At 36.4% G+C, this 22317-nt stretch overlaps 3 protein-coding genes across 4 annotated transcripts; 2 read left to right on the top strand and 1 right to left on the bottom strand.

Annotated features, from left to right (window-relative positions):
- Window positions 1-6087: 6087 nt before the first annotated feature.
- Window positions 6088-8883, bottom strand: LOC111913860 (probable LRR receptor-like serine/threonine-protein kinase At1g56140). Of its 2 annotated transcripts, none has more exons than XM_042902711.2 (7): window positions 8431-8883; window positions 8078-8266; window positions 7844-7965; window positions 7557-7770; window positions 7225-7456; window positions 6863-7013; window positions 6088-6547 (listed from the first exon to the last, which is right to left on the bottom strand). In XM_042902711.2, the coding sequence occupies exons 1-7, from the start codon at window positions 8447-8449 to the stop codon at window positions 6149-6151; spliced, it is 1326 nt and encodes a 441-aa protein (XP_042758645.1). In that variant the 5' UTR covers window positions 8450-8883; the 3' UTR covers window positions 6088-6148. The 2 variants fall into 2 exon arrangements, with proteins under 2 accessions (XP_042758645.1, XP_023765340.1); XM_023909572.3 differs by having other exon boundaries at window positions 7844-7974; window positions 8431-8880.
- A 4342-nt stretch (window positions 8884-13225) lies between these two features.
- LOC111913859 (protein trichome birefringence-like 5) lies at window positions 13226-15989 on the top strand. Its single transcript, XM_023909571.3, has 5 exons — window positions 13226-13970; window positions 14274-14466; window positions 14801-14994; window positions 15166-15321; window positions 15461-15989. The coding sequence occupies exons 1-5, from the start codon at window positions 13315-13317 to the stop codon at window positions 15780-15782; spliced, it is 1521 nt and encodes a 506-aa protein (XP_023765339.1). The 5' UTR covers window positions 13226-13314; the 3' UTR covers window positions 15783-15989.
- A 1573-nt stretch (window positions 15990-17562) lies between these two features.
- LOC111913829 (uncharacterized) lies at window positions 17563-18662 on the top strand. The gene is made up of 2 exons (XM_023909544.1): window positions 17563-18049; window positions 18094-18662. Exons 1-2 carry the CDS (start codon window positions 17563-17565, stop codon window positions 18660-18662), a joined length of 1056 nt encoding a protein of 351 aa, XP_023765312.1.
- The last annotated feature ends 3655 nt before the right edge of the window (window positions 18663-22317 follow it).

Here is a 22317-nt window from a genome sequence, read left to right as displayed (position 1 = left end):
ACGAGTCTAAGGCAATCTCCTTAGTTATGAGGATGGACTCAACGAGTTGTTCATACAACTCGACGAGTCATAGACTAGACACATTCATATGTGGATGATGAACTCGACGAGTTCAAGGATGAACTCGGCGAGTCGGATGAAGTTGGTCCCGATTGAGTAGTTGAAGGAGAACCCGTCGAGTTATTGCTAGACTCGACGAGTGGATTCGGGGTTGTTTTGGGATTGGAGGAGTCTGGACTTAACGAGTTGGTGGACCAACTCGGCGAGTCAGGTCAACTGAATGTTGACTTTGACCAAGTTTGACCAGGGTTGAATTTTGGATTATTGATCTAAATGTTATTTTAGGTATTGATAGTTCGGGAAGCCGAAGGGTCAGCGGTTCAAAAGTTTCCGGTTAGCAGTCAGAGGTGTTCAACGAGTTTTCGGTAGTGTGAGGTGAGTCTCCTCACTGTTTGTATGGGTCTACGGACACAATGTCGGCCCATTTAGTTTATGTATGGTAGGAAGACCCGGGGGTGTCCCTTGGCAATTGTCTATAAGACCCAGGGAGTGGCCCTAGGCTTGACCAGGAAGACCACGTGCGGCCCGTGGCATAACACCAAGACTATGTTTGGCACATAGCACCTTACTTGATTATGGATATGTTGGTTATGTATAGCTCTTGGTTATGTATGGAACGTATGGATCAGTTGGTATGTATGGTATGTGGTATCTGGGGAACTCACTAAGCTTCGTGCTTACAGTTTTCATTCTTGGTTTCAGGTACCTTGTTTTCAAGGAAAGGAGCCGGCTCGATCGCAGTGCATCACACTATGTTTTCCGCACATGAGATCTTTGGGACTACACTCTGATATGGTTGTGTGATAATATGTTTTGATTATTGACACTTTGGTTTGACATGAGATATTAATATGAATGTTTTTATACTGTTGGTTTTATATAATAACTTAATTAAAACGAAATTTTTGGTCTTGAATTTTAGGATGTTACAAGTTGGTATCAGAGCCTTGGTTGGAGGGATTCGGGCACACTCTCGGGTGTGTCTGGACTCAAACTGAGGGCTTGATATGAAAATTTTCAAAAGGGACTTGAAAAGTAATTGAAAAAAGAAAAGAACTTTGAAAAGAACAAGGTGTGTGATGCGTGCAATCGACCGAGCTCAAGTAAGTACTCCCAAATTATCCATACTAGTTTATGCTAGGTTATGATTATCAGCTTTATTAGAACAACATACTAGATTAGGACTAAGGATCTAGGAAGGATGCCTTATATGCCTGTTATATGTGTTTCAGCTCTATGAAAACTGCATGCTAGTGTCGGTTAGACAGCGTTAGGATAGCCTGTTTAGGTTATGCCTGATTATATGAGCTTAGCATCGCATGCTAGTACAGATTCTTGTTGTGTGGATAGAATTGCTTGATTATGTTCTGGTTAGATTTTCCTTTTGTCTGAATTCTACTTGCTTTGTGCTTTGTGGGACTCTGAGTGATGAGAGTTAGCCATTAGGTGAATACGTCAATTCACATGTGATCAGGGTTGAATAATCTCAGAGTGTTGGATTTGGCCCTATTTTCACAGCTCTTGTTTGAGTCTAACCGTTGTAGGGATGAATCCTTTACCCGAAGGATTATCTGAGCCTCGTCACATGTGATGGTATTCATGTAGTGGCCAATTGGAATTATAAAGATGCCTTCAGTAGCTAAGGACTGGGTGCGGGTTGGAGATTACCCTAGGGCAAGCCTAGGATGAGAGTAGTGCTGGGAGCAGTGTTAGTAGTAGTGAAAGGGACTTGGTGGAGTCGAGGCAGTACTTGAGGAAAGTACGGATATATGTGGAAGGTAGTATGGGCCCATACTACTGAAAGCAGATGATCCCTACTCGAGTCAAGGAGGTCTGAGATGGAACCAGTAAACTTGGATGATGTGTGAGACCTCTTGGGAGTAGGTATGATCCTGACGTTTATGTGTTTATTTTCAGTATGGTGACCACACGACATGGAGAAGGAGGATCAGGATCTGGGTCAGGATCAGGATCAGCCTCGGGGGCAGGATCCGAGCAAGTTGATGATGGGCTACACGAGTTCATCGCGTCTGAGATCACGAGAGGTATCCTTGAGTCGACCCCAGTCATCTTCGGGTCGATCAAGGAAATGATTATTGAGCTGATGGAGGATCGCCTCAGAGCGTTCCGAAGTAATATGGTATCCAGCCAGTCAGAATCGCGCACATTGTCCTTCAAGGGCTTCAGGGGGTGTGGCACGCCAGACTTCCACAGGGTGAAGGACCCCATTGTTTCCAGGAGATGGATTGCAGACATTGAGTCTGCACAGTTGACGAGCTTCTGTCCCGAGGGGTCGAAGGTTCGATTTGCTGTAGGATGCTTGAGGGACAGAGCCAGAGACTGGTGGGAGTCATTTGGTGATTTCTTGGGAGATTGAGAAAGAAAGGATTTTTACGGTTAGGGATACTAGAAGATGGATTGATGAAATAATTCTTCCTTCTGTGCAATCAAAAATCAGGTGGAATCCTTTTGTGCCGAGGAAGGTAAATATTCTTCGGTGGAGAGTTTTATTGAATAGATTTCCTACTCGTTTTAATATGGTGGATAGAAGGATTGATGTCCTTTCGATTTCATGCCCGGTTTGTTATTTACATGTTGAGCAACTTGAACATCTTTTTGTTAAGTGTGAGGTGATAACTAGAACTTGAAATGAAATATTTCATTGGTTGGAATTGGATCGATTGGAGTTTGAATATGTTCAAGGTCTGTTTTCCATAATGGATAACCTTATTATCAATCCCAAAAAGAAAGATGATATGGATGCAATTTTTTTACTACTGTTTGGTACATTTGGAAATACAAGAATAATATGGTGTTTCAAGCTAGGAAGATGCGGAAAATGATATCATTGACTCCATTAAATTTTTTTCTTTTTTATGTTCTTTTAATAGGAATCATAAATGTTCTTTATCTTGGATTAGTTGGTTAACTAACCTTTAAACTTTTTGTAATTTTCTAGCTCATTGCTAGTTTTTTATATAGTTTGTTGTTTTCTAAAAACAAATTCCTGGTTGATGAGTTGATGTATGTGAAATACACTAAGGGGGTGTTTGACTTAGCTTTTGAAAGGCAAAAAGTCTTTTTTGTAAAAGTTGGAAAAGTCACGATTAGGTGTTTGACTTAGCTTTTGAAAGTCACGATTAGGTGACTTTTCAAAAAGATGTCATTTCATCTATTGTAAAAATTGAAAAAGTCAGGATTATCAAACATCTTTTTGACTTTTAGAAAAAAATAAAAGTGAAAAGTCACTTTAAAAGCTATGTCAAACACCCTCTAAGGCTATGTTTGACAATCTGTAACTAGTTTATATGCTAGTCTATTTATTTATTTTAGTGTTGTGCAAGACACAAGTAGTTTATAAATGAAGTTTTTAAATAATTAATAGACTAAGGTTCCAAAGAGCTAATGAAATTTTTTTATAATTTTTTCAAATATATCCTCATTAAAAAATGAAAGTAATTATTCATCATTTACTATATTTTTTAATATTCATCAATCTTTTCCTTAAAATAATTTTATTTTAAGAAAAGGGAAACATCTCAGAAGTTTAGATGTTAAAGTTCATTTACTCAACTATCATTAGGCTTTTCGGTATGGTCCATGAAAGGACGCATGGGGCTGACGTGGACGCCCCTGGAGACGCGTGAACACCGCCCCAGGGTGGGTGAGTTGCGTGTGACGTGGGGGAAGACGGGTGAAGACACACGTTTTGATTAGGCAATTCAATTTTCGACCGTTGTAATGACTTTTCGACCGTTTATGAATTTAAAAAAAAAATCTTTTTATTATTTTTCAAATTTTCTCTATATATACATTCATTTTACACATAATTTCCATCAAAACACACCCATATTATTTCAAAACAAACACACACATTCAACCAAAAAATGAACAATTTTCCAGGTTCAATTTCTTCATCATCCGATGATGATGATTCTGATGAGGATTTGATTTTGCATACGTTGTTGTCCGCGACATGAGACATAATACGTGAGAGAGGCGAAAGTTCAAACGTTGAGAAGAAGCATAGAAAATTGATCAACCGGGATCAAGAGGCGACACATGAACTTTTGGTACGTGATTATTTTGTCGTTGATAGTTTATATGATCTATCAAAATTCGAAGAACGTTTTCGTATTAGCAGAAGTTTATTTTTACGTATAGCTAGAGATTTGGCACATAATTATGAGTTTTTCCAATTACGATGGGATGCTAGAAGTAAACGTGGTTTAATACAATACAAAAATGTATGGCCGCTCTTAGACAATTGGCATACGGCATCACCGCAAACGTATCAGAGGGGTATTTGAAAATGTCTGAAAGGACAGGCTGAGAGTGTACATATCTATTTTATAAGTATGTCATACAGCTTTACCATGACATATACTTACGACATCCGACTAAAAGCGATGTCGAACAGTTGTATGTCGCACATCAAGCTAAACATGATTTTCCAGGGATGCTTGGTAGCATTGATTTACACATTGGGAGTGGGAAAATTGTCCCAACGCGTGGCGTGGTCAGTTCCCGCGGTATGCCTACTGTTATATTGGAGGCGGTTGTTTCACATGACCTATGGTTTTGGCATGCATTCTTTGGTATGGCGGGTCAAACAATGACTTGAATGTGCTCCAAGCGTCTCCGATATTTAACAATATTTTACTGGGTAAAGCACCAGACATGTCATACGTTGTCAATAGAAATGAATATAAATATGGGTATTACCTAGGTGATGGATATATCCAGAATACGCTACATTTGTCAAGTCATACACATTTCCGGCCGACGATAAACTAAAATTATTCAAGTTAGCATAAGAATCTGCAAGGAAGGATGTAGAACGGATGTTTGGAGTCCTCAACCAAAAGTGACATATAATCAAACATCCGACACGAACATGGGACAAAGCAAAATTGACGACGGTGCTGACTGTTTGTGTTGTTTTACATACCATGATAATAGAATAAGAGAGTAGGGCTATTTGTTCATATACCACAAACGATATGCTTAATCCACCTGCAATTATACAAGTTGGTAGCCCGGAATAATTCTCAAGGGTTTTGGAAATACAAAATCGGGAAACACATCACAATCTACGACATGATTTGACCGAGTACATATGGGAAAGACAATTCCAAGGGCAAAATGACAATGAAGACGAGGAGGATGAGGACACTGATGACGAGGCGGATGATGTCGGTGACGACAACAACGACGAGTAGAATTTTTCTATATTTTTTAATTTTTAATTTATTTAGACAATTTAATGTTTAATTTTAGTAATTTAAGTTTTAAATTTATATGTTTTTAATTAATAAAATGTGGTCCTATTTTTTTATGTTTTCAAAAATTTAATTTATGTTATAAATTATGTTTTTTTTTTGTTTAATATAATATTAAAAAATTAAAAAAAATTGTGGAGTGGTAACCATTTTCAATGTTTAGTGAGTTGGTGGTGAAGCTGACGTGACGCAGAGGTGACCATATTTTTTCGGTGGGTTGGGTGTGTGACCACTCCCCAGAGCCTTATTGTTGATGATATATAAAATGAAATATTTTAATTTAACTTATAAAAATATAATTTTGTTTATTTTATTGATTATATTCCAAAAATTATACAAATTTGCTATGCGCATAAACAATTAATTACTATATACAACTATTTTTTATAATAATATTCAAAATTTGATTTAATTTTTTTCCCTTAAACATAAATAATCAAGAACGATTAATTTAGCACTTTAATTTAATAAAATGTATTACATGCTCGTTCTATAAAATCGAATCATCATTTTCTATTTGTCGGTAGCTAGTTTTTAAAAGCCGATTTCATGTCTCTTTGTTCTATAAAATCGAATCATCATTTTCTATTTGCCGGTAGCTAGTTTTTAAAAGTCGATTTCATGTCGCTTTGTTAGGTGGTGGAGATGCTTTGAAAGTCAAGAGCATCCTAAATCCCAATGGATCTTTTTTTAAGAGCTTTCTGAGTAACTTTTTTATTATTTTTTTATTTTTATAAAAAGTTGATTTAAAACAAGCCAAACATTATAAAAAAATTGATTTAAAACAAGCCAAACATTGTGTGAGCTTAGTTTACTATAAATTCTCTAGAGTTTGGAGGTTGAATAAGGTTGTATGATCTACTTTCGATGAACTCTCCAGAGTTTGGAGGTTGTATGAGGTTGTAAGATTTGCTTTCGAGAGGAGAAGGGTAATAATCTGAGATGGCTTCCCAAGATACATTCTCATCCTTCACTCGACACCCCCCATCAAAGAAATCCGGTTTTATTGGTGCTTTGACCATTTTGCTCTTCCAAGTCAAAATAGCCACAATCTCCGACATGGGTGGCCTTACATTTGCTTGGGGTTGAAGGCATAATAAAGCCACATTAATTGTTTGCATTACATCTTTCTCCACAAAACCACCTTTCCTCATTCTTGGATCTATGAGGTCAACTATCTTTGACCTTGCATACAACTTCCATGCCTATTACACAATACAAGAAAAATCATGACAAATATTTAGAAAAAAATCCTACAAAACTTGTCCAGTTCAATCCAGTAAAATCAAGTCATGTCATGTGTCATGTATCATGCGTTTGTCCAATCATGTCATGACATGACATCACGTGTCACGTTTAGTCCAGTCATGACATGTTATGTGTCATGATAAGTCCAATCATATTATGCAATGTCATATCATGACTATATAATGTGATGTGATGTACAGTCTAATCATGTCATGTCATGACTACGTAATGTGATGTCATGTGGAAGTGTAAATGAAATGTAAATGGCCTACATATTCCGGAAGGTATTGCATTTCTGATGGTAAAGTAAGATCGGTATGTTTCCTGCAGCTAATAATTTCAAGCACCAGAACTCCAAAACTATAAATGTCAACCTTTTCGGATAGTTCTCCTTTAATGGCATATTCAGGAGCTGTATATCCTCTACAAAATCACAAAAAGACATACAAACGACTTAATAAAGAAAATCATACATGAACCCTTTTATCATAAGTGACTTGGGTGTTGTTTCCTTTTGACTTTACGTGGACACAACATCCAATTAACTTAATAAAGAAAGACAAAGAAATGAGTCTAACTTTTAACAAAACACATAATATTTTAAAAATCAAAGATTTTCCCATTAAAACCTTACAATGTTCCAGCAAATGTGGTGCTAAGATACGATTGTTCCTCTGGGAAGAACTTAGCAAGGCCAAAATCTCCAATTCTTGGATGAAATTTAGCATCAAGAAGAATGTTGCTAGCTTTGATATCTCTATGCACAATCCGCACGTGTGAGCCCTCATGTAGATACTGTAATCCCCTTGCAATTCCCAAAATTATTTCCAATCGTGTGCTCCAGTTTAGATACTCTTCGCTTTTTCCTTTTTACAAATTCCAAAATATAGATGTTAGATTAAGTCATGTCCCTTTTAAGTAAATATAAGAAAGAGCAGTTTATGAGAAGGTGATTATGTCATATACTATAAATAATGAGGTCAAGACTCTTGTTCTTCATGTATTCATAAACAAGCAGCCTTTGAGATCCTTCAGAGCAACAACCATGAAGGCGAACAAGGTTCTTGTGTTGTATGCTAGTGATCATTTTCACTTCTGCAAGAAACTCTTCATCTCCTTGTTGTGATTTTTCAAGAGAGAGTTTCTTTATAGCAACTTGTCTTCCATCTTGTAGTTTACCCTAGAAAAATCATATAAAATCGTTATATGTCAATAAATCCAAATTTGTAATAAAGAATTCAGGAAACACATACCAAATAGACTGGCCCAAATCCACCTTTTCCAAGGAAATTACACTCATGGAAGTTCATGGTCGCCTTCTTTAATGCTTGGAATTTAAAATAGCTTATTGTCTTTATATTCCCTCTGTAATAATCTTTTGAAGCTACAAAATCCAGTCTTTTATTAGCATACATGTAGTTGACAACACAATGTATACAGAGTAATAATACATGAAAACGAAATAAGATTTGGAAGATAATTATAACCTTTGCAGCTGTTTTCAGGCTCCCCTGACTTTCTAAGTTGTTCTTGTTGGATATATTTCCAGAAAATAAACAGAAGAATCAGCAAACTTAGGAGAAAGATTAATCCTCCAAGTAAAAAGAACAAGGCTGATCGATGGTGATTCGTAGATGAAGTGTCTTCATTAATGGATAATGATGTTGGAGATATTGCTGCATCGACAAGTGACATCAACAATGCAAAGTGAATCAGAAACAATTTTCCTGTATCTACGCAGATCATGTGTTTGTATAAATGCCCCAGAGACAAATTACTGTAAAACCCAAAGAAACAACTGCAAATTAACCGAAAAGAGTAACAGTATCATGATAAATACCTTCAAGTAATTGACGCATTTCTATCTGTTCAATTTTTACAGAAATTGTGATCTTCAGTGCTTTGTTAGCAGAAAGAAAAATGGTGGGTGTTGTGAGTAAACTGTTTTCTCCTGTAGATATAAACTTGACTTTTGTTTCCCCTGAGAAGAGATTGAGGAAGAGACAAGAAAGTGAAAGTCAAGCGAGTAATGACAACTTGGAGGTGATCGAAGTCAATTCCGATCGTCGGAGAATACAAAGGGTTGTAAATCCGAGAGAAATACAAAATTTTTTGTGGCGAATGCGAATCATCTTGGAGTTTTCTGATGTTGTTAACTGGAATACTTCAATAAAAGTTGTCACAATTTTCACAAGAAATAAAACAATATTATTGTAGCAGTTCGTATATTAAGGAAACATAATGCGTATGATGTGTGCGCATAGGCCAAATTACTTTGGGATAACGTGAAAACTCTGTCATTATGTTTTAAAATGTTTTAAAGCTCTGTCATTATGTTTTACAATGTCCTTAATGCTTTTTTTTAATCGAAATTTATATGCTAAAAGGGATTGGCACTTGTAATAGCCATGTTGCACTTGTGGCTTTAAGCCTCGAGGCTACTAATGACATTTCTAGTGTTTTTTTCCAAAGAAAAAAGATATATTTATAAAAAAGCAAAAACAAAAACAACCGATTTATCACTTTATTCAACTATATATATGTAAGAAAAGTTGGAAAATGCCAAAAGTTGCATTTAACTTTTAAACAAATATGTCTCTAAAGATTCATCAAAACAACAATAACATTAAAAAAAAAAACGATTATTATTATTATTATTATTATTATTATTATTATTATTATTATTATTATTATTATTATTATTATTATTATTATTATTATTATTATTATTTTAAATCAATCACTACAACCACCATTTCATCGATTGTCTCTTCTCCTCTCCAATCACCATCTCTCCCGCTCCAAGAGCTTTGGGGATTACAAAATATAGATATGTATAGATTTGTATTTTAGGTTTGTTCATTTAGATTAGGGTTTGTTTGTTATATGTGTTCTTGCGTTTCACAATCTAAAACGAGCCAAAACCCACAAACAAATTAAGTTGAAGATTAGTGTAGCCGCGTCAAGTATAAGTTGGCGTTAACTCATTATCATGTAAAAAAACAATAGAGTTTAGGATTGTTAGACAAAGTGAGAGATATGTATGAAGTAGTCGTGGATCCACAAAGTAGTAGAGTATTCACTATCTACTATGATGTTTATTTAGAAGATGTTTGAAAATTCATTTTTTGTATGACATTGTGTTGTTGTTAATGCAACTTTTTCTAAAAGCATTGTAATTAACTCTATTGCGTTATTCATAGTTTATGTAAGACTATTTATAGGGAAAAATACAGAAAAACACAAATATTTATGTATCAACATTTTGAAAAACTCTTATATTTTGTTTATATATAGAAAACCTTTACATTTTTGATTGTCTTTCACATTTACCCAAATATCTATTCTTACTTACCGATTGTTTTGTGACATGACATTTGATATAGGAAAAAATAAATGATGTCATTTATTTTTGTTTGTGTAAATGATTGTTAAGTGAATGATTTATTCATCATGTTTTACTTTATACAAGAGGTAACATCACTTATTTATATTTTCATTTTAGCCTATAACAAAAAAATATAAATGTAATGTCACAAAAGAACCAATAATTTCTTAAAAAATCTGGATATTTGGGTTAAAGTGAAAGGTAACTAAAAATGTTAAGGTTTTTCTACATATAAACAAAATGAAACCGATTTTTCTAAATGCTAGTAGATAAATGATTGTGTTTTTTTTGTATTTTGCCCCTATTTATAAGGGTTATTTGAGTATCACTTTTACCCCTTCAAATTTGAACAAACACAATTCCACCCTTTTAACTTTCGTATATTGCCATGTTTATAGGTTTGGTCTCTAGACCCTCGTACTCTCGTATGTCCACAAGATTGGTCCCCTACAAATATATATATATATATATATATATATATATATATATATATATATATATATATATATATATATATATATATATATATATATATATTGAACTAAGGGGGTGTTTGGATAAATAGATTTTAGTTTATTAGTTTATTGCTTATTTGCTTATTGTGGTGAGAATAAACATTTTTTAAAAATGTGTTTGGATTAGCTTATTGCGGTGGAAATAAGCTTATTGCGGTGGAAATAAGCAACAAGCAATAAACAATAAGCAATAAGCATTTGAAGTGTTTGACAAATAAAACAACTTATATGACTAAGATGATCAATAAGCAATAAGCAATAAACATTTCCCCCCTTGCTTATTAAAATCAGCTTATTCCTACCGCAATAAGCTGATTTTTAAAGACTCCTATCCAAACATTTAAATTTGCTTATTGCGGTGGTCCTTATATAGAACATAGTTTACAAAAACTATCCTTGTAATTTATAGAAAAGATCCACATACATTGTTTTTATAGAAACACTCCATGTTTTTAAAAACATTTACAAAAATGGTCCCTACCTAATAGAAATTTACACATTACGTCTCCTCCCTACAAAACCCCACAAAGCGGGGGTAATATGAATATCACCCTAGTTGCATAGGATATATAATTACCTCATTAATTTACAACTTAATGTGAGAAAATACAGCTTTTAAGTTTTATTAATGGAAATATTCTTTTTTTTTTTTTTAATCAGCAAATATATTAAAATAGAGACCCTATAAAGATGCTAGGGAATAAAAATACTCTTTAACAACCAATTTGAAACCAACGCCTATTTTTTTAATTTGTCTAATGCAAATTCTTTGCTTCATTTAATTTTTTTTCCAACTTTCATAATTATAAGACAAAACATAAATGCACAATGTTTAAAAACTTTATTCCTTGTATCCTAATTTCTAAAAATATTTTTATTCTTAATTTCAAATTTAAATATAATTGGTTGTGTTTTTATATATAATAACATGAATTAATTTAATTATCAACGTACAACAAGTGAGATGGCAAACGGCAACAAGTTGGGCCACTAAGTCTTTTTGTATAACAAAACTCAATCTTTTAAAAACTACATTCATAGGACTAGGGGATATACCATTGCAATGCATGATTCGTTGTACTCTATTAAGAAGTTCTACTGCATCCGGTGCGAGAAAACCAAACGTATCAAATGCAAACGATATGAACACGTGTTGATTTTCCATGCATGATTTCTCATGTTTGGTGACTTTGCCTGTAGCAGCTTTTAAAGCAGCCAATCCTGCCGTGAAACCCCCCGCCCTCAAGCCCACGAGAGGGGATACCCCTGTAAGGTCCACACATGCATGTTTCCCTCCGACCCATCCAAAAATCAAAATGTCAGTCGGTCTAAGGGTTGACCTTCCTTCTGTCGGGTCAGTTAAGAAATTCACAGGTGCCTCTTTCTTAGCGGAAACTCCGGCACACTTAAATATATCGAACAAAACATCTCTAACCATATTGTGCCTGTATTTGAACCCCGGAAGTTCTTTACAGTGAACTGCATGCTCTCCAAAGGAGTCCAAACATGTCTTGCGACACACCAGACATATCTCGTCAGCTGGGAATATTGGAATCATGAGTCGATATTTGAGGATAGTACGATACTCCACAGGAGACATATGTTGGCCAATCCCATCTATAGCGATAGCAAGAAGAAAATTTTGGGCATGTGGTGCATGTAAGCACTAGAAAACCGCTTTGTGACGGACCATCATGTCGAGATGAACTTCCATATCTTGGAGAATTTTGCGAAAAATGGCACTCACCAACGTACTCTGGGATTTAGGGGGGGGGGGGGGGCGGGGGGCGGTGTCTTTATATTAACAAAACTATTAACAAAATCATCAGACAAATATAACTAAATTAGGTTGTGTTTAGGTTAGCTTTTTTTTTTTATCACCAAAGTGATTTTTAAGAAAAATGGTTATTAGCTTATAGCTTTTAGGAAAACAGATTTTGAGCGTGTTCGACATGGAGCGTTTGGGAGTGTTTAAGAGCTTCTAGCTTCTAGTGTTTGACAAAACGCTCCGTTTTGAACAAAAAACCTTGTTTGGCACTACAAGCTTGTAGCATTTAGTTTAAACAAAACGCTCCAAATCCAAATGTTACTTCATGTAGCGTTTAACAAAACGCTACAAGCTACAAGCTAACCGTTACCCGCTAACAGCTAATTTTGCCGAACACGCCCTTTAAAAAATGTTTGGATAAAAAAATCTGTTTTTTTAAGAATAAAATGACTAAAAAACTAAAAAGTTAGGATTTTCTAGCTTTTTGAAAACTTTGTTTTTTCATACAAAAAAATTGTTTTAAAAAACGCTTTTTAAATATATACATTTTTTTATTTTATTAACTTTTTGAAAACCTAAAAAGCTAATAAACTATTTTTGAAAGGTATCCCAAACACTTACTTAGTTTTGGCCGATTTAGTTGGTTCAATCGGAATTTTTTCTGTTATGTTTATTAAAATAATATATTTAAATTTTTTATTAAGACATTATGTTTTATCTTTCTTTATCGTTCATTTTAATTTGAATATTTTTAGCCAGTTATAGAAATTTGTTTTTGGTTTGGTTGATAAATGATAATGTTATATCTGAATAGGTTTTCTAAAATATCATACTATAATAAAACATATAATTATAAGTTTATAACAATAAGAACGTGTTATAATTTTTTGTAACAACTAAAACTAAAAGTAGTCCTAAAATAGTAAAATCAATAGTAGGTAGGAAATGTGAAATTAGATCTACTTCAAACTTCAAGTATTCAATCTTCTTTTGGTGATATCTCCAAAAAGAAACAAGAATTTAAAGAAGATATCATGCCCACCAAGCCCAAAAATGGCAACCTTAACTAGAACCCCACACAAGACACTCCCCATAGTCTTCTTACTCATAGTAGTCCTCGTAACCATTTTCCTCTTCAGCAAACGAACTCTCGATCCCCATTTGTCTTTATACGCAGCAATAGATCGATACAACCCACTTCCAGATCCTGAAATTGACCACTCCAAATCCAAAACCGGAATTGGGTATGTTGACTCTGAGCCTATAGAGAAAACCCCATTTCTTCAAACCAACTCAAATGATCTAGAATTCGTTAATGACGACTCAATTTCAAAAAATGAAACTGGGTTTATCGACTCCGAGTCTACAGACGAAAACCCACTTCCTCAAAGCAAGCCAAATGATTTGGAATCGATTAATGATGATTCGGTTTCTGAAAGTGAAACTGGGATCGCTGATTCTGAGAATGTAGAGATAACCCAGGTTCATGAAGAAGATGAGGCAGTTGCGGAATCGGTTAAAAAGAGTGTGGATTGGGGGAAAAGTTGTAATATGCATTCTGGAAAATGGGTGAGAGATGAAGAGTACCCAATTTATAAACCTGGATCTTGCCCTTTTGTTGATGAAGCGTTTGATTGTCAAGCTAATGGAAGATCCGACGAAGAATATATGAAATGGCGATGGAAGCCTGATTCGTGTGAGCTTCCAAGGTTCGGTTCTTCAATTCTTCAATGATTGTTAGCATTCATTAGTAGTAATTAGAGTAATGCTTTCGATTTTACCAAGTATGATCATATATAAAGTGATCAGAGATCGACTAATTTCCTGTTATATAAATCAAATGTTAATAATCTGTTCCTTAAATTCTACCATGTATAAGCTTATGTTGCTATTTCTTGGATTTACCCTAGTAGTTAAGATACATTTCATGTCCTTATGATCTATAACCTTGAATCTTTTTCATCCTGCATCTACTTTTGTCCCTAAAGAATTATGATTCATTATGTATTTAGATTCAATGGAACCGATTTCTTGGTGAAAATAAGAGGAAGGAGATTATTGCTTATTGGAGACTCCATGAATCGGAATCAATACGAGTCACTCCTTTGCCTTCTCTATGAAAGCTTACCAAATAAGAGCAAAATGTACGAAATTAATGGCCACAAAATTACAAAGGGAAGAGGCTATTTTGTCTTCAAATTCGAGGTAATATTATTTATATCCTTAAAATGAGGACATTATTTCTTTAATTTTGTTCCCTAAAGTGGTCAAAAAGTGCTATTAGGTTAGGTGATGTTAGTTATTCTTTTATACCATTTTCCTCCATGCATTCCATTTTAAAGACATCCCTTTTTGTTTGGACATAACTGAACACGAGCAAATGACCATTTTACCCTTTTGTCTAAGGTCCTTAATGTTTTGGACCGAATGAACTCTTACTCTGTCTCTCCCCATTAACTCAAAAAGAAACATCACCAAAGATCCATTCTATTTGGACTAAAAATGAAGTGAGTAAATGACCGTTTTACCCTCGTAACAGGATTACAACTGTACAGTGGAGTTTGTGCGCTCTCATTTTCTTGTAAGAGAAGGGATTCGAAAAAATGGACAAGGAAACTCAAATCCCACATTATCAATGGATGTAATTGATAAATCATCTGCAAGATGGAAACGTGCTGACATTTTAGTATTCAATACTGGACATTGGTGGGTTCATGGAAAAACTAGTAGAGGGTATGTATGTCAATGAGTAGATTTTTTTATTTTATTTTAAATATAGGAAGAACTATTTCTTGCATCTAAACTCTAAAGCATCTATTTCTTTGATGAAATCTTGAATCTTTATGTAAAAAAGATTGTATATGAAGCTAGGTTAATTTGGTAAAACGGTTGTTGATGATGTAGGAAAAATTATTTTAAAGAGGGGGAGTATCTTTATCCAAAGTTTGATGCTGTTGAAGCTTTTAGGAGATCAATGAAGACATGGGGAAAATGGATTGATAAGAATATGAATAAAGAAAAGTTGGTGTTTTATCGAGGCTACTCATCTGCCCATTTCAGGTATTGTTTTGTTTTCCTAGATTTTTCTTGTTAGAGCAACGTACTTTTATTTATTTGTTTATTATAATTTAGTCCTTGTGTAATTAATCTTGTATCTTTTCCACAAAATAAAATCACCATCTTTTCTTGATCAAAACAGAGGTGGAGAATGGGATTCAGGTGGAACATGCCATGGGGAAACCCAACCGATAAAAAAAGGAAGAATTATCGAAACATATCCACCAAAAATGGAAATAATTGAGGAAGTGATTCAAGAAATGCGATTTCCAGTTGTACTTTTGAATGTTACAAGGTTGACAAACTTCCGGAAGGATGGGCATCCTTCTGTTTATGGAAAGAATGTAAGTGGTTTGAAAAAAGTGTCGACTAAAAAGGAAGATTGTAGCCATTGGTGTCTTCCTGGTGTCCCTGATGCTTGGAATGAACTCATTTATGCTACACTAGTTGCTCGAACAAGTTAACTATTTAATGAACAAGTGTTGTTTGTAGGAAAATGTAGTAGTTTTTTTATGACATGGCACAAGTATACTACACAATACGTATGTTTTTTTTTTGTTGTTGTAAGAAAGTTGTTCTTTCAAAAACCTATGAGCTCTCTTAATTCCAAGGGTATCATGTGAGATGTAAATCAGATATAGTGGATGTAGCCTAAGATCGCTTCGTCATAATTGACCTATGTTTTTTACATGAAAAGTGGAGGGGTTAAGTTATTGTTGCATCATTGTCACAAAACACTAAAGTTGCATCATTTTGATGAATATCAAAGTCCTTGAGTAGTTGTTAAGCCAAATTAATTCACATGTCGTACCTACTATATCATGATACCTTGATACCTTAGGTTGTTTTTTAGAATGCCATGAAACTAACGATTCTCCAAAGAAGATACAAAAACATGTAATTGATCAACGAGTTTAATCAAAATCAAAAAACGCCCTTGGTTGTAAAGAAGAATTAGTTGAAAACAAAAATCCTTGGCATGGACATTGCTTGAGATATCAAAGAAAATAATGAGCAACATTCAAGTGTAGGTCATGTGGATAAGACATGAATTGAGGTAACCGTTGTACAATAAAAGACATATCATTCAACAATATGCCTATGTTGAGTTGGAGCATCAAGTATTTCACCATGGTTGGTGCTTAAAGTTTGTCAGAGGATCCATTGGAGTGTTGGTTGGCTTTGAGGCTAATAATCCATCATCTTCTACTAACTGTAAACTGTAAAGCATAGTTGCATTGTGAGACAAAAATGCCTTGCTGGACTTATCAACTTCAAGTCTTCAAGACCTAAGAAGTATCCAACAAACCTAGATCTTTAAGCTTAAATTGTTGACTAGGATTTGCTTTAAGATATTGTATTTAAACAAATGAAGACCTTGTGATGATGATTTTATCGACATATGCTAATAAAGCCTGTCACCTTGCCCTTCATGAAAGGTGAATAATCAAGTTTAGATAGATGAAAACCACATTATAGCATGAAACTTGAAAACTTTTCAAACAATTGTCGAGATGCTTGTTATTATCCATAAATGGATTTGTGGAGAAAAATGTTATGGTTTTAGAACATTTAGGTTTCTTCTGAACAATATAGCCTTGTGTAATGTCCATAGATACTTCTTAATGTCGATCACCACTTAAAAAGGTGTTGTTCATGTCTGATTAAATGAAATTCCAAGATTTTGTAGTGGCTATGAAAAGTATCATTTTAACGATGACTAACTTTCTATCAACGAATATGTATAAAAAAATCAATATCCTCTTATTTATTGAATCATATGGAAACCAACAGGATTTATCGCGTTCAATTATGACATTGCTTATGTACTAGATTTTATAAACCCAACAACATATAGTTGGTTCTTATTTCCAGGAAATTAAATAGTAGACCATGCCTTATTATTATTGGAGTCCGGCTGTCATTCCATTGATCTTCTCTTAATCGTATATATTGTTTACTTGTATAGCCCTTATTTTTAGAACTTTCTTCTTTCATTGTAATCTGTGTATTGTATAAATTCCTTTTACCTTAATGAAATCAATAGCTCTTCTGGTACGCATTTGTATATGGTAATCATCCCTCATGGTCGGCGATGATGCCTCCAACAGTAACAAGAACAAGAATGATGGAGAGTCAATTGATCACTACTCTCCCCTCTATCTACACGCTTCCGACTACCCAAAGAAGTTACACGTGAACGATGTGCTAACTGACAAAAATTATGGCGATTGGGAATAAGAGATGATGAATTTCTTGTTTGCAAAGAACAAAACCGGCTTCATCGATGGCACCATTGTAAAACCAGAGGTGAATTCTGACAAATATCTACTTTGGATGCGTTGTGATGCCATGGTCAAAGGTTGGCTGACCACCGCCATGGAGAAGGAGATTCGCAACAACGTGAAGTACGCCAAGACAGCCACAGACATTTGGCAAGACTTAAAAGAACACTTTGGAAAAGAGAGTGCACACAAGGCTTATGAATTGAAGCAGTCACTAAATACCACCCGACAGGAAGGCACAACTGTGTCGGCCTATTACACCAGATTACGTGTTCTGTGGGACGAAATGGAGTCAATTCTTCCGACTCCTCGTTGTTCTTGTGATGGCTGTTCATGTGGGCTCGCTAAGAAATTCACTGAAATCAAAGAAAAAGAGAGAACCTTTGAGTTCTTGATGGGACTGGATGACCAATTCAGTGTTATCAAAACACAAATATTGGCTTGCAGTCAACACCAAAACTAAGTACCGTTTATCACCTTGTTGTTGAAGATGAGCAACAACGCATGATCACTAGTTCAAAGAAGCCTGTTCATGAGACTGCTGCGTTTCAAACCAGTTTCCAAGAGAAGCGTGATCAACAAAAGAACCAGCATGAAAAGAACCGGATGAAACCTGAGAAAAGCACTCCTCAAACTGGACCTTGTAGTCATTGTGGAAAAGAAGGGCACGACAGGGAGGGATGCTTCAAAAGAATCGGCTGTCCTGAGTGGTGGCCAACCAAAGGAAAGGGAAATAAATTGAAACCAAGGGCAGCCATGGTCGAAACAAAATCATGCCCTATTCCAGGGATGACGGAAGAACAGTACACCAGTTTTCTCAAACTGTTTGGAGGAAACAAAGAAGAGCCAATTGTAGCGAACATGGCAGGTAGAATAAGTAATGATGATGACTGGGTTGTGGATTCGGGTGCCACCGAACACATAACCTACCAGGAGCATCATTTTAAAACCTTATCAACAAACATCAATGAAAGACCAGTCACTATCCCTAATGGGGAACCCATTCCTGTGAAAGGAAAATGTGAAATTGCCTTTAAAGAAAGAGTGAACATCAAATGAGTCCTTTTTGTTCCAAATTTCACATGCAATCTCTTATCGGTTCGGAGATTCACCAAAGAACTTAACTGTGCAGTGACGTCTTTTCCCAATTTCTTTGTTTTACGGGATTTGGAAGCGGGGAGCTTGATTGGAGCGGGTGATTGCCGTGATGGTCTCTATTGGATGGGGGGAATAAAAGAAGAAAGAAAAGCAATGATGGTGTCAATGGATGCATGGCATAAAAGACTTGGACATGCGTCTCACGTAAAGTTGTCTCATGTTAATTTTCTTAAGGATATTGCTTCAAATCTTAGAACAATGGTTTGTGATTCTTGTAAAAAAGCAAAACTCACTTGATTACCTTTTCCGATTAGTAACACTAAAACTACCCATTGTTTTGATTTGATTCATTGTGACATTTGGGGGAAATATAGAAAACCATTATTAACAGGAGCAAATTATTTCCTTACTATAGTCGATGACTATAGTAGGGCGGTATGGGTATATTTGATCAGGCACAAAAACGAGGCAAGCAATTGCCTAATTGATTTTTGCAAAATGGTGAAAACCCAGTTTGAAAGAAATATCAAAAGGATTAGGTGCGACAATGGTGGGGAATTTGTTTCAAATAACATGAATGAGCTCTATAGAAAACAAGGCATCATTTTGGAAACCACTTGCCTACATACCCCGCAACAAAATGGAGTGGTAGAGCGAAAACACAGACACCTCTTAGAAATTGCTCGAGCTTTACGTTTTGAATCATGTCTTCCCATAACCTTTTGGGGGGAGTGTGTACTGACAACAACGTACATTGTTAACCGTTTACCCTCAAAGGTAATAGATGATAAAACACCATATGAGGTCTTATTTGCTAAGATTCCTGAATACGACCACATGAGAGTTTTTGGATGTCTCGCGTACTACAGGAACACTGAGACGAATGGGGATAAGTTCGAACCCAAAGGAAAGTCGGGATATTCCTAGGATATCCTCCCGAGAAGAAGGGATACAAGATCTTCGATTTGGAACAAAGAAAAATGGTAATAACAAGAGACGATAAATTTATTGAAGAAGTCTTTCCTTTCTCGAAAGCCGAGTTAAAGATTTCTGAACAAGAAATCTTTGATCACTTGAGTCCCATCTCACAATGTGATAAATCACATGATGAACCAGCGAAAACCATGGAGACCGCCATTGAGACAAAGGGTGTAACGCCCTGTTCTGGAATATTCATTTATGGAGTTCGGAGGCCAAGGCCAGATGCGTTTTAGTCCTTTATGAAATTTAGAGGTATTATTTGAGAAGGTTCCGAGCCAAGGCGTGTTGTTAGAAGTGTAGGGCTTCTCTCCACCTTTCCATGGATATAAAGTTCATCATAAACGGATTTAGAATGAAGGAGTTATGACACTTTGAAGATTTGGCAATAATGGCCCTTATGGAGAAAAGTTCACATGGACGGCCATGCAGGCATGTTTGGAACACGCGTGGGTACGCCCAGCATAATCTGGGTTATGCCCAGCGTAACGGGGCAACTTGGTCGCAGATGTTCAAGGCGTACGCCCAGCGTACGCTAAAAGTCATGAAACCCTAATTTTTGGGTTGAGCATTATATAAAGGACATGTTGGCTTCAACCCTAGCCCCATTTCAGCCTCCCCAACCTCAGAAGAAACCCTAGAACGTATCTACCCTCATTTGGTGAGATCTTGACCTTGGAGAACCCATTTTGGTTGTTTAAAGCTTTGAAGAGAAAAGAAGAAGGTTTTCAAGGAAGAACCTTGGAGGCTAGAGCTTGTAGATCTGGGATAAGTGCTTCATTTCGGACCTCTTCTGTAGCACCTGGTTCCTGGTACGTAAAATATATCTAAGTATTTTTCATTCTTAGCCTTGGACTCGGTGATTTGTAGGCCCGACTCGCCGAGTAGATATGGGTTTGGGGGCACGTTTAAGTTGGCGACTCGGCGAGTCCACATTCTGGACTCGGCGAGTCCCCGCTGTCTGATGAAACCCTAAATTTCAAGGGTTTGCACCCTATTTAAACCTTCTTATCCGCCCCCAAGCTCGCCCCCTTCACCCTCAGAGCTCTCTACTTCGTTCAAGCCTTGTTCCTTGTGAGTTTGAAGCATTTTGGTGTGTTTTCTTGAAGATTTGGAGAAGGAAAGAGAGTAGATCAAGAAGAGAAGAAGGAGGCCAGACATCCTTGTGTTATCTTAGTGATTTCCTTGAGGTATAACTCAGTTTCCCTCTGTTTTCATGCTTATTGTCCCTTGTAGCTCCATGAAAGTCCTTCTTGAGCCTTTCCCCAAGCTTGTTTGTGTATTAGGGTTTGTAATAAGTTGTTTAGCCTCTAGATCTAGGCATGATTGAGCTCCAGGAGCTTCGATCTACTGCCTTTATGGAGCCATATTGCATGAAAGCCCTAGATCTACTCTTTTAGTGCATTTTGAGCCCTAAAACCTTCATTGGTGTTTATTTACACGTAAAGTTGGAAACTTTACGTGTTAACCAGGCCCTAGAAACCCAGATCTATGTATGGTATGAGCTGGATTCAAGCAGAATCATGTATATAGTATTTGCATGTGGCAGACTCGGCGAGTCGTTCATCTGACTCGGCGAGTCGAGTCACGAGTCCCCGAGTTTTCCCCTTTTTCGTGTTGCGGGTTGGAGTAGTGAGTCATGGGGTGTAACTCAGTGGGTCGGAAGCCAGACTCACTCATGAAGTAACTCGGCGAGTCAATGCCATGAATCGGCGAGTTTAAGGCAATCTTCTTGCCTCAAGAACAGACTCGGCGAGTTGTTCATACAGCTCGACGAGTCTCAGCATAGAGTGTTCTTCGGATGAAGATGAACTCGGCGAGTTGTTCATACAACTCGGCGAGTAGGATGAAGGACTATTGGCCTTTGGTTTAGAAGGAAAACTTGTCGAGTCAATGCTTAACTCGACGAGTAGAGACGGGCTTATGGTCAGACAAAGGGATAGGGACTTGGCGAGTTGGCAAGCCAACTCGGCGAGTCGGGTCAACTGGCAGTGACTTTGACTTTGACTCTTGGTTTGGTTGGGGGTAAATGGTCATTTTACCCTGAGGTCGGTTAGCAGTATTTGACTAAGGGTTTTGTGGGAATTATAGCCGGAGGATTTCCGAAGCAGCAGCAGCAGAAGACAGTTAGTTCCCACGCAGATCAACAGCTACTTTGAGGTGAGTTACCTTCCAGTAGCAGTGGGTCTACGGCCACAATGCCGACCCACCGGTAGGGTTGTATGATAGATGTTTGTCTCTGTGATATTCATCTAGGTTGGTACTACATGTGATATGTTATTGTGCTAGTATGATATGATGCTATGTGCTAGTGACAGTAGGGTTGTATAATAGATGTTTGTCTCTGTGATATTCATCTAGGTTGCTACTACCTGTGATATGTTATTGTGCTAGTATGATATGATGCTATGTGCTAGTGACAGTAGAGGGGGGGGGGGAGATAGTCCCCCAGAACACCGGTCGATAGGGCCGACGGGGCGGTTATGCCCAACCATGCTAGATAGTTTGAGATATATGTGTTAGGTGGTAGGGGTAGGGGTGAAATAGTCCCCAGTACTCGGTCGAGAGGACCGAAGGGGAGTCAAGCTCCCAGACATACTGGTCAGTATCCGGTCGAGAGGACCGAAGGGGAGACCAG

Source organism: Lactuca sativa, chromosome 5, assembly GCF_002870075.4.
Source record: "Lactuca sativa cultivar Salinas chromosome 5, Lsat_Salinas_v11, whole genome shotgun sequence".
Classification (NCBI taxonomy): Eukaryota; Viridiplantae; Streptophyta; class Magnoliopsida; order Asterales; family Asteraceae; genus Lactuca; species Lactuca sativa.
This window is presented reverse-complemented; position numbering and strand designations above follow the sequence as displayed.